Source organism: Zeus faber, assembly GCF_960531495.2.
Source record: "Zeus faber genome assembly, chromosome: 16".
NCBI classification, from domain to species: domain Eukaryota; kingdom Metazoa; phylum Chordata; class Actinopteri; order Zeiformes; family Zeidae; genus Zeus; species Zeus faber.
The window spans coordinates 18622559-18636185 of NC_137202.1; the positions used below are offsets into that span (position 1 = coordinate 18622559).

A 13627-nucleotide genomic window follows, 5' to 3' on the forward strand; every position below is an offset into this window, starting at 1 on the left:
TTCCTGCCCTCTGACAGGGACGGAGAGACGGATTACAGACGTCGGCCATAAGCTCCCATCCCATAATAGAATAAGAGGCTGAATGAGGATGCCAGATCTCTATGGGGGACCACGCACTTCCAGGTCGTCCTCGGCCCAGCACGGGGATCTGGGAGTGGGCCGCAGGCTCCAGGACCTTCCGCTTGTGGGTCTTGGTGATTTTGTCCACGTCCGGCTGCTTCCTGGTCATTTCCTCCATGAAGGTCTGCACGACGACGACGACGACAACAACCACAACAACAAGCAAACAACACTGAGTTCAGATGGATAATGAGATATATGCAGTATATATACATGGAAGGTGTATGACAAGTCATAGACGACAAGATATTATAACAATCTTTAACACCACCAGGCAGAACACAGTAAGTGTCCAGTGTCTTTGCAGTGACTGTACATGGTATTCTCAGCGGCACTGGTTCTGACGTGGGCCAAGCGCCCGGCGGGGGGTCCTTCACGGTACCTGGTGCTCTGCGATGAGGCCCTTCACCTCCTCGATCTCCTGCGGAAGGATCTCCTGGTCCTTGAGGTTGAGGTTGCCCTCGGCCCACTGCAGCCAGCCCAGCAGCCCCTCCAGCAGCTCCTGGGTGGCCAGCAGCTCCGTCAGGGCGGAGGCCAGGCGCTGCTGGTGCTGCAGGGCCCATGCCTGGACCTGGACCACGGAGGAGGAACTCGTTAGAAGAAGCGGAACAAAAAGCGTCGTCTTCCCATGGATCTCCTCGATATAAGCGACACATCTCGACTAACAATCTGTACTGTCAATGCTAGGATCTGCTCCTCTGCCTCGAGATGTTTTGGGGTGGTTCTGTAGGTTCAGTGTTGAGGTGAAGACCAAACCAGGATGTAAACAAGGTGAATGTGGGCTTTAACAAGCTGATCCTGGACTCAACCTACGGAACTCGGGCTTAAACGAGCTGAACCCCGGCTTAACCTCGGGGAACCTTGTCCAGCAGCAGACTGACCTCCTCGAAGCGGGCCTTGATGATGGTGTTCCAGTGCTTGACGGTGGTGATGGAGTCCGGGTGGCACAGGGCCAAGATGGCCTCCCCCAGACCGGACGCCTTGTTCACACTCACCCTCTGGTCCTCCAGCTTCCCCATGAAGTCCTGGAGACGGAACACAGTCAGGACGGCAGACACACCACAACTGCCCACAAGGCCCCACTCCATACATGCAAGCTATATATATATATATATACACTGTATAACGGTTATATACTGTGGTGCAGTGAATACGAGAGGAATCTTTTCTTTCAGGGTTCAGGGAACGGCATCACTTTCGCAGTTTGCGATCCAGACGAGCAAGAAAAGCCCATTTTGAAGATCGGAGATCGTTTGGCAGAAAACATCACGAGTGACATCATGAGGCTTTTCATCATTTACAAGTTTATATTCGTCTCAGTTCACCGCTAAGGAATGCCAGCGTTTTGTTTCACCACTCTGACTGAATAAAAATGAAAAAATGGTTACCGGCTCATATCTAACATGGACTATGTATGTGCAGTGCATGTGGGTAAAAAGCGTTCCTTGCCTTGTGCTGCTCGATCAGCGCGCCAAGGGCCTCCTGGTCGTCGGGCAGGTTGCCATGGAAACGGAGGCTCTGCTCAGCCTCAGCGAGCCACTCCAGAAGTATGTGAACGGTGGAGTGGAACTCCTCCGCCTGGGACAAGGATACACATAATAATGCTAATGTCGATAAAAATGACAAGTTACAAGTATTGAAATAGATGTGTTTTCTCTGTCTTGGTCTACGCTGGTTGCCCATTGCACACATTGTTAATACCGTTTATCACTGTGTATTATGTCCTACTTAGTGCATGGTAATATTACATCAAAAATGTTCTTTACTTTTTCCAAACTTCTATATTACATTACATTAGATTCAACTAATTGTCATTGCACATGTGTGGCATACTGGACAATAACGCCTGATTCAGATATATAATATATATTATCTATAATAAAAAAAGAAGAGGAGTAAATATCACCGGGTGCGTTGCATTACATTTCACTGCATATATGTATGAAAGTATGTATGTGACAAATAAAAATCTTGAATCTTGAATCTTGAATATTCAGATGAAATGAATAAAAATAAAATGAAAAAAGCATATAGGTAAAATAACAGTGAATCAGAAAATACAACAACATATAATATCTCATATTAACTTAAGTATCGTAAATATAATAAATATAATACAATTGTCATGAAAAATTAATAGATTATTTTATATGTTTTTAAAAATATAATTAGATAAAAAGCGAAATGATTGAATATAAATGAAAAATAACACATCATCTTCTTCTTCTTCTTCTTCTTTGGGGGCGTACCTGGGCCAGGGCCTGCTCCAGCCGGGCCTGCTTGGACACGGACAGCGTGCACACCGTGTCCCAGCGCACGCTCAGCTCCTGCATCTGCACTCGCACCCAGGATGCGCCGTCATGGCAACCGTCCATCAGCTCCCTGGACGAGCGCTTGAGCGCCTGGACGCTCATGGTGCGCTTCCCCAGCTCCTTCTGGAAAACCTGTGGGGGTTTGTGTCATTGGTTTATGTATTATTATTCATTCACTGTTTGAGGTATCTCGAAGTTTGCAGCGCGCGCGCGGAGGAAAAGTACAACTTGTTATCATCTTTGTTTATTGTTACGTTTTTTAATTTTATTGTTTATTGCCAAATTGTTGTTGTTAATTCTTCTTTCTCGTGTTTATTTTTTATTGTTTACTTTTCAGGTTTATTTTTATTATGAGTTTTTATGTTTTCTTGTATATTTCCTAGTATAGTATAATATATATATATATATATATATATATAATATATAACCTAGTATAATATATTAAATATTAGGTTTATAGGTTATGTATATCTATCCATTGCTTCCTTCCTGTAGGATTTGAAGGATGTTTTTGTTGCTTATATTTGTTTCTTGTTGTATATACAGTATATCGATATAAATCTATACATCTACTATTTAACATTCATTTCATTTCACAGCAACGTACTTGAATGGGGAACAATGTGTTTGATGTGTGTTGAACTAATGACATTGATGCTCCCAGTAATAGATGTTTTTTCGTGTGTTTTCAAGTGTTTTTCCAATTGTTTTCAGCGGCGCTCCCACCTTGTGGTTGTCGATGAGGTTGAGCACCAGGTCGATGTCCCCGTGCAGCGGCTGCTCCGGGTCCAGCTGAGGCTCCACGCGGTACAGCCAGTCGATCAGGGCCTGCAGGGCGGCCGAGAACTGGCCCGAGAACAGCAGCGCCTCCTCCAGCTTGTTCTGCCTGAGGGAAAATACACGTTTTAAACTTTATTATATGGAATTTATTATTCTGTTCATTTTTTCGACCTTTCATCTAATTTTCTAGATTTCATATTCTAGATTGCATTTAATATGCCATGTTCTACATTTAATTTCCCATAATTTCATTCAATATTCTAGATTTCATTTTATATACATTTTCTACATTTCATTTAAAGGTGCAGTGTGTCCGTTGTGGGCTACTGTAGAAACATGGCGGTGCAACATGGTGGAGTCCTTGGAAGCGTACCCGCTCCCTATGTAGATAAAAAAGGCTCATTCTAAGTTAACGTACACACAACGATTCTTTTTTTCATGGGATTATACACTAATTAAAACAAACTTGTGAATATAATATTATATTCCGTTTCTGCCAAGTCCATTCCGTAAATTCTGCACACTGCACCTTTATTTTTCTATATTCTAGATGTTATTTAAATGACCTTTTTCGAGATGCAACTTTCTTGATTTCACATAATTTGATTCACATTTCTAAATTTCATTTTTTAGATTTCATAAAAAAAATATTTAACATTGTTTAATTTTCTAGATGTCATTTAGTATTTCATTCAACTTTCTAGATTTATTTGATAACTTTTTTATCTTCTATATAATTGAATTTTCTAGATGTAATTTGATTGTTTTGATTTATCTTAATATAAGATTTTCTAGATTTAATTCAATAACCATATTTATATGGAACTGACATTAATATTCATCTTTTTTTAAATGTTTAATATTCTAAATAAACATTTTCTATTTATAATTTTCTATATCCAATTTACATTCAATAATTTCAATATTTTATATTATATTGATATCCGACTCACCATTTTACCTAATTTTACCATTCATCAATTCCAGCTCTGTGTTCATCAACACAAAACAATAAAGAATAGAGGAAAGTAATTACATTTTCCCCCATTAATATTAATAATACAACAATAATAATACACAATTATACACAATACTACATCACATTCAACAGTTTTTTTTATCTACTTCCCAGGCCTGATATGATCGATGTGAAAATTCTATAATCTATATCGGTTTGAGGTTTATTTTTTTTCCACTGAAAAAACAAACCTCCAGCGACCCACAGTTTGGACCAGCGATTAGTATATAAATATGAACATTAAAATGGAGGTGGAGGTACCTCTCCACGGACTTCCCGCACACGGTGTCCCACTTGTCACGCAGCTCGCTGAGCATCACGTCCAGCCGCTGCACGTCGTCCTGCATGGACGTCCTGTCCTTCAGGGCGCGGCCGGCCCGGGACGTGGTGTCGTACACGGAGTGCTTGCTGCCCACGGCCTTTTGGAAGTCCTGACCGCCCAGAATATTAGTCAGAGTTATTGTAATGAGACTCCTTCAAAATTTTTACGCTGAAATAGTCCCACGGCACATTTTTTTTTTTTGTTTACTACAAATTAATTTTGTATATTTTATTTTGTATTTCACAGTATTTTAACACAAAAATTGTCTGTTTGTGTCACATGGTTGTTTCTCCGCTCGGTATGATTGGCTGTTCGTGTCACATGGTTGTTTCTCAGCTGTACGATTGGCTGTTTGTGTGAAAATAAATCTCATAAATTTGTCATCACGATCGAGGAAGATATTATCGCGTAAAATATCGAGACTGTTTTATCGCCTAGTCCTAGTTCCTCCAGTTTCTCCTTTACTTCCTATGTTGCAAAGACGCCTCCTTGTGACCAATTATAGTTTTTCGAGGTTGATGTCACAAAGCGGCCCGCTCCTGAGACGAATCAAACTGCCCCCAACGTTCTTCCACTTTCAGTAAAATTACGACAGTTTTTCAAGACTTTCTGCTCCAAATTGACATTGATATTGACCAAAGACACATCTGAAACACCCCAGTTCTAATGAGACCTCCAACCATGCCTCTGAATACTATGGTTGTCATGCTCTATATACTTTCAGACCCAAAAGCTACAAAAATAAAAAATAAAAATAAAAAGTGAAAAAAAATATATTTTTTTATAGGTGTCTGGTCACCTTGTGCTGGGCCAACTGGGTCTTGATTCTGTCTGGCTCGTTGGCGATCTCCACCTCAGAGTCCAGAGTCTTCTCTGACTCCTCCAGCCACTCCATCAGCTTGGACCAGCTCTCATGGAACTGCAGGGAGGGAGAAAGAAAGAAAGAGCAGTTCACAAACCATTTTATACAATCAATGAAGTCAATGTTACTGTAGCAACTGGAACTGTTGTGGAGATGTAAGTAATTCTTCCCTCACTAGCGTGCGAGACAGTTCATTTGGTGTTTATTAAAATAAAGGCAAACGTGAAAGTATAGCCAAATGGCAAAAAAAACAAAAAAAAAAAACCCTCCAGACGGATTTTCTAACGGATGGAAAATCTTTGCAATAAAACATGTATATATTCAGAAATGGTAAGAATAGCCCTCTCTCCAGTGGATCCAGTGGCGCCCCACCTGCTTGGCCCTCTTGCGGGCGTCGTCCAGCAGCCGGCCCCGCTCCAGGCAGCGCTGCAGCAGCTGCTCCCAGCGCCCCTGCACGCTCAGCAGCAGGTTCCGGATCAGAACCACGTCCTGCTTCTGGCTCAGGTACTGGAGCTGGGTCCCCATCTGGTCCAGGGCCACCATGCGCTCCCGCTGCTGGTTCACCTCCGTCACAAAGACCTGGGGGAAGGGACGGAGGGAGAGAGGGATGAGAGAGAGAGAGAGAGAGAGCGCAAGACAGATAGACGGTCAGATAGATAGATACAGACAGACAGATAGATGGATTGATGGATGGATGACACATGGATGGATAGATGGAAAGACGAATGGAGGGATGATGGATGGACAGATGGATGGATGGGTGATGGACAGACGGAGGGATGGATAATGGATGGCTGGACGGACAGATGCATGAATGGACAGACGGATAGATGTATGGATGGACAGATGGATGGAGGGATGGATGGATGAATGGACAGATGGATAGATGTACGAGTGGCTCGACAGATGGATGGATGGATGGATGGATCCATCCATCCATCTCTCGAGGACGGAGGTGTAGCCTACAGTCTCCATAAACTGGCTTCTATTTCTCTGGCCCGGCGGGAGCGTCCAGGACCCTGCACTTTGAATTGAACGAAGGGCACCGGGCGGAACAACGTTTATTACCGTGGGGCCCACAACACCAGGCTTTTCAGTTAAAAAAAGGATCAGGGACATTCCTGCTTTAAGCCTCCAACATTAAACCGTCAGAAGGACGCCGCCCCCACATCCCAGCAGCACCTGATAAGAGGACCCCGACAAGACAAGAAAGACATTTTCGTGTTGTAAAACTCTCCAAAGCTTTTTTTCTGTTCGTATGAGGTTACCTCCAGGGCAGGATCAAGAATGACGCTTTGAATCTGTGCGTGGACATCCAACACGCACCGTTTCCGCAAGAGAGGCGATGTTTAATTAAAGGAAAGGATTCGCACTCCTCTCTGTGTCGACCTCTCTCTTTCACTTTTCTCAAACACACACACACACACACACACACCACAGTCAGAACACAGTCCCTCTTTCTCTCTCCCTCCATCTCGCCTCTCTCTCTTTCTATCCTCTCATCTACATTCTCACAGAGCAAAGTCATAAATGTTGAAGAACATTCCTTTTAGAACGCTTCCACAGTGCATTGCATTGTGGGATACAACTGTTATGAATGATATCACTCATTAATCGATATAACCGTAATATGCAATTATTTTAAACTGGTGAAAGTCCAAAGACTCTACAGTATCAGATGGAGCTTTTATGGAGTTGCGGGTCAATGGGTTTTTACCATGGACCTCTACCGCCATCACGTGGCTGGATAAGAGGCCCTTTCACCACCTGCTCATTGATAAACTTCAGTGTCATACTCAAATTAAGTGTGGTATGTTGATATGCTTTGTTAATATTGATACAGGTATGAATTAGTTATATCACATAGTCAATAATCAATGTTTGTGTGGATTCATCACAAATATCATGTTCTAGTGTGGAAGCGTGTCGGGATGCTTGTTTTATCATCATTTTATATTTTTCTTGATAACACTGTTCAAAGATCATATATTTATATCGTTATAAGTCCATGAATTGACGGTGATGGGAGTGCGTATTCCGCATAAACTATCGAATAAGATAAGTGACGGATTCACCAAGGTAGACTGGTCAGAGAGGATGTGACATCGTAGGGGTGTCACTGCGCGACACGCCCTCTTCTGACAAAGAGTGCCGACCGCTCTGAAAGAAAAAAAAGCTTTTCCCACCTTATATAAACTTCAAAACGTTTTCACTTTTCTCTTTAGTCTATTCATCGTTTTCTTTTTCTTTTACGACTCACTGATGAATGATGCCATCAAAGCTTGCCTAAATTAAATACATCGCTTTCTCTCAGCTAAACAAACGAGAGTGGTGCCCCAACGGGACAACTATTAGTTACTACATATTAACGTAGACACAACGCTACAGAGGGATGGATGGATAAATGGATGGATGGATGCATGGACAGAGGGATGGATGGAGGGATGTATGGACCACCTTGTGCTCGTCGATCTGGAACTGCACGGTGTCCATGACGACGGACGCCGGGGATAGGGCGCTGAGCGTTTGCTCGGCCTGGGTGATCCACAGCACGATGCTCTGCAGGTCATCGTGGAAACTAGAGGCTGTGGACAGAGCCTCCTGCAGCCTCAGCTGGAGGGAGACACACACACACACACACACACACACACACACACACACACACAAATATGATAAACATTTTCAAAATTGTCATATTTAAAAGTATTTTAATTTTTTTCATATTTTTCAAATTGTACAAACCAGTAGAGACCGAAATGACGAGGTCAACAAAGATCCTAACGATGACAACAACTGATGTCAAAACAATTTGCATTTGTTGGTTTTCGATACTTTCCAACCAGTCAAGCACCGAGTTAAATTATGGTCTGTCTCGTTCCGTTTGAGTTGCCATTAGAACCGGAAACATCAACGATCCGTGACTATTTAGATGCAGGATGTTCAAAGCTCTAATCAGGTTCTAACTGGATGTTGCTGCTGCAACTGCGACATTACAGTGAAATGTTAATTTAACATAATTACAGATGATGATGCCTCCTAATTAGTAATTTAGAATAAATAAATGATGAATTATGACAATAATTAATAATTGTGAATGGTGTCCAGAGGCGGATGGGCGGATGGAAGAACACACTGTTCTGCTGAAAAGAGCCATATGCTGCATATGCTTGAGCATTTTTAAATTCTTATTTTCGGGGAAATACTACATAATAATAATTAATAATGCCGCTATCTAAAACTATTATCATCACAATTATTATTCTCATTAATAACTTAATTCTAATAAATAATTCTAACAATGCATAAGCGTTATTTTGGTCATTACAATTATTTAAATTAATCATCATCTCATATTAAGATCATTTAAATGTATGTATTAGAATAATTATAATAAATATAGCTACAGGCTGTAATACACTGCGTCCAGTTTAGTCATGTTGGGTATGTATTACAGGCTTTCTGTGGTTCTGTAAAACACATTGTTTTGCACTTACTTCACTGGATGTTTCCTCTTGTGTCGTTTAATTAAAATGTTCCTCAAAAACGGTGCTTTAACAATAGCGTTCGTTCCTGGATCATGCAGTACAGACACAAAAGAAAGAGACGGTTGCTCCAAGGGGACTTAGAGCTTCCCGTGGTGCGGAAACGCCTCCTGTGACCGATTATAATTTTTGGCGTTTTGTGAAATGCAGCATGGGTTACAGTTTTCCGAGAGCCACCCATCTTCGCGGGTTGTCTGTGAACGCTACACAGTCCAAGTGGCTGGACGTGAATGACATCCGAGAGGCGAAGCTCGGACTCGTATAACTTCACAAGAAGGTGCCCAACTCTTGAAAGCTATCCAATCGCGCCAACGTTCTCCTACTTCCGGTAAAATTCCAACAGTTTTCCACCATCTAACTCGTGTTTTTCAAACATGTCTCTGTATCCTGCAGTCAGAGCAATGACAATAGCGATCCAGCCCTGCAGGCTGGACCCATTAATATAGCTGTAGGCAGCATATATAGAAGGGTAGTATAATAAATACATGTTCCTTGTATTATGTAATTGCTTATGGTTATTGTTACCAGTACTTATAATTCAGGAAATTTGTATACATTGACATCTCTGGAATGTCTATAAATTCTGAAAGTGATGATGACTTACTCTGGTGCGTGTCAGCTGTCCTCAGAAGCGGATAATATTCACTTATGACATTTAATGCGCTGTGCTTTGTTTAATCCAGTTGTCTTCTGGTAATACTTAAACGTAATTGTTTTCAAACATAATAAAGGTTAATAGTTATTATATAATACCCGTCACTTTGCAAGGTTGAGAGTTTGTATCCTACATTCCTTAAGTTAACATCCAATCGCGAATATCTGTCGCGTGATCTGTGTACTGTCAAATTGCACATGCCAACGCCATCTTGGTAAGGTTGCGATTGTTGATCACAAACTTCTTCCACAACACTGAACCGATCTGGATGAAGCTCGAACAAAGCCTTGTATGAAGTGCCCCCAATACACATCTTAATCAGATTGTATGTGGGTTCGTCGGATCCATGACATCCATAAAGTTCTGACGTCAGTTACATCTGCACGTGCCGTTAACTTGTTGAGAATCACTAGACTGCAATGCTATCATGTGACCTGTGCAGGCTGTCATTTACGCATGCGTGTGCGTGGCGGCTATAATAAAAAATGCAGTTTTTTACTAAATGATTCCACAATAATCGACCGATCTGGATCAAACTTGGACGACGGCATGTCGGAGCTGGCCTGAACACGCATTTAATTCATGGCGTCTGCGAGTGCGGTGGATTCATGACATCCACAGACTACTGATGTCAGTTTTTCATTAACAAAAGCAATAAGGCTCCTGCCCTTTAAGGGCTGGACCCCAAATGATAGGTATAAGTATACCATAAATAAAATAAGAAATGCTACTACTAATAATGAATTATTATCATTATTATAAACTATTATCATTATTATAAACTATTATCATTATTATAAACTATTATTATTATTAGTCCAATAAAAAATAAAGGATGTGTATAAATGCTGCAGACTCATCGACTCTCATTCAAAAATAAGTTAAGCTAGGCTATCATCTGAAGTTCCTGTGCTCCACCTCCGTACCTTCCTCTCCTCCACCTTGGCCTGCACCGCCTCCCAGCGCTCCTTCAGGTGGGCCAGGTCCCGGTGCGTGGAGCCGTCTGGGCCCTCGGGGGCCGAGGCCAGGAGCTGCTTCCCCCTGTTGACCACTGCCTGGTACTGCTCCTGCCTGGCCTCCAAGGAGGAGCACAACTCCTGCAGGAGGGGTCAGGATACATCATGCACACTTTAACCGGAATAAGATCAGATTTTAAATCAGAATCTATTAACAGGTTCATTGATGTTCAGATGAATTGCTGTACACAACTATTTAAGTCTGAGAAAAATAATTACCACATACGTACATAATAATAGCAAAATAAAAAACAAAACTGGCCAAATATATTAGAATATAGAGAATATATTTATATTATTATAATGAGTGAAAACCCGTCTACGGTATGGAAACAATATCAACAACCAATTTGCAAAACGTTAAAGAGCTTTTCCGTCTGGATTTTACAGGAACAACTAAGTCATTTAGTTTCCCATATGTTTATATGTACTGTATATACTGGATATTGTTTCATTTATATATATTGGGATATGTACCAGGTGGGCGTCCAGCTGCTGGTGGGCTGTGTTGGGCAGCCCTCCTAGAGCCCTGGACGTCCCCAGGCGACGATCCGTCTCCTTCAGCCACTGCTGCAGGTCCTCCATGTCACCATGGAAACCCTGAGCCTGAAACACAAGGAGACACACCGTGAGACGAGCCACAATATGTGACACAATGAGACACACAAGACACAATGAGACACAGAACTCGACAGAACAAGACACATTGCATCACAATGAGTCACGAGAACCGAGACACAATGAGACACAATGAGAACAAGACACAATGAGAATAAGACATAATGAGACACAATAGGAACAAGACACAATGAGATGAGACACTGAGACACAATGAGGCAAGACATAATGAGACAACAAGAATAAGACACAATGAGACAGGAGACACAATGAAAACGAGACACAATGAGAACAGGACACAATGAGACAATGAGAACGGGCCACAATGAGAATGAGACACAATGAGACAAGAGACACAATGTGACAACTAAAACAAAACACAATGAGACAACCAGACAATGAGAATGAGACACAAGATACGAGACACAATGAGAACAAGACACAATGAGAAAGAGACACAATGAGAAAGAGACAATGAGAACAAGACACAATGAGAATGAAACACAATGAGAACGGGACACAATGAGAATGAGACACAATGAGACAAGAGACACAATGTGACAACGAGAACAAAACAGAATGAGACAACCAGACACAATGAGAATGAGACACGAGATACGAGACACAATGAGAACAAGACACAATGAGAATTAAACACAATGAGAACAGGACACAATGAGAATGAGACACAATGAGAATGAGACACAATGAGAACGGGACACAATGAGAATGAGACACAATTAGAACGGGACACAATTAGAACGGGACACAATGAGACAACGAGAACAAAACAGAATGAGACTGAGACACGAGATACGAGACACAATGAGAACAAGACACAATGAGAAAGAGACACAATGAGAAAGAGACAATGAGAACAAGACACAATGAGAATGAAACACAATGAGAACGGGACACAATGAGAATGAGACACAATGAGACAAGAGACACAATGTGACAACGAGAACAAAACAGAATGAGACAACCAGACACAATGAGAATGAGACACGAGATACGAGACACAATGAGAACAAGACACAATGAGAATTAAACACAATGAGAACAGGACACAATGAGAATGAGACACAATGAGAACGGGACACAATGAGAATGAGACACAATTAGAACGGGACACAATGAGACAATGAGAACAGGGCACAATGAGAATGAGACACAATGAGACAAGAGACACAATGTGACAACGAGAAAAAAAACAGAATGAGACAACCAGACACAATGAGAATGAGACACGAGATACGAGACAATGAGAACAAGACACAATCAGAATGAGACACAATGAGAACAAGACACAATGAGAACAAGACAATGAGAACAAGACACAATGAGAATGAGACACAATGGGAAAGAGACAATGAGAACAAGACACAATGAGAATGAAATACAATGAGAATGGGACACAATGAGAATGAAACACAATGAGAACGGGACACAATGAGAATGAGACACAATGAGAACAAGACATGAGACACAATGGGAACCCGGCATGAGACACAATGAGAACGAGACAACAAGAATGAAACACAATGAGACACAACAAGACAAAGACATCGAGACAATTAGAAAAAGACACAATGAGAACAAGACAATGAAAACAGGACACAATGAGACAAGACACAAATAAATAAAATGAGACAGACGAGAACAAGACACAATAACACAGAATGAGCCTTAGTAATCCTCCTGATCTGTATTTCAGGATTCAAAATACCCAAAACAGCTGTCTGGTAACAATATAACTCAAATTATTGAATTAATTAAAACAAAATAATATAAAAATATTTATTAGAATTGTAATTTTTTTTATGATTTCACAGAATTTTTTTATTTTTTTATTAATGTATTTGAATTATTATTTTTTTCCTCTGCTTACAAGTGTTTTTATTTTATTTATAAATACCTGCAGCAGAGCGCCCTCTAGCTGCTGCTTCCTCTGCTCCGTCCTCTCCAGGATGACCTTCCATCTCTGGTTCAGGTTGTCCAGGCGGTTCTGGAGCCCCGCCGCCTCTTCACCGGCGCTGGACGCCACCAGTTCGCTGCCAGCCCGGTCTACGACCTCCACCGTGGTGCTGTGGGCCAGAACGTCGTTCTGCAGGACCTGCGGAAGGGATGATGGAGGGGAAAGAGAGGGAGGCAACGTTTGGAAGAGCCTTGCAGATGGACAATTTAAGGACATTTATGTGAATGAGAATTTATCAAAGTTTCAATATGGTTTAAGAAAAAAATACTATCGCAGTACTACTACCAGCAATAAAAGCTGTCAAGTGACATAACTCAGGCCTTTTATTGATTTGTGCTAAGCTTTCGACTCCGTAGATCATGGCAACAAAAGGCTGCCAGAAAAGTCTCATGGTTCAAGAGCTT

The 13627-nt window shown here is 41.6% G+C and overlaps 1 protein-coding gene across 1 annotated transcript in view; it reads right to left on the bottom strand.

Moving 5' to 3' along the window:
* The window catches only part of dst (dystonin), a gene marked incomplete at its 5' end in the record, with an annotated part of 180712 nt that overhangs the window by 15437 nt on the left and 151648 nt on the right, over window positions 1-13627 (bottom strand). Inside the window, 13 exons of the mRNA XM_080016404.1 lie at window positions 118-244; window positions 503-691; window positions 1002-1145; window positions 1570-1698; window positions 2370-2564; window positions 3159-3318; window positions 4492-4661; window positions 5352-5471; window positions 5787-5993; window positions 7872-8027; window positions 10538-10708; window positions 11105-11233; window positions 13164-13361. Of these exons, the coding sequence (XP_079872530.1) occupies window positions 118-244; window positions 503-691; window positions 1002-1145; window positions 1570-1698; window positions 2370-2564; window positions 3159-3318; window positions 4492-4661; window positions 5352-5471; window positions 5787-5993; window positions 7872-8027; window positions 10538-10708; window positions 11105-11233; window positions 13164-13361 (2095 nt within the window). The remainder of the gene's footprint in view (window positions 1-117; window positions 245-502; window positions 692-1001; window positions 1146-1569; window positions 1699-2369; window positions 2565-3158; window positions 3319-4491; window positions 4662-5351; window positions 5472-5786; window positions 5994-7871; window positions 8028-10537; window positions 10709-11104; window positions 11234-13163; window positions 13362-13627) is intronic.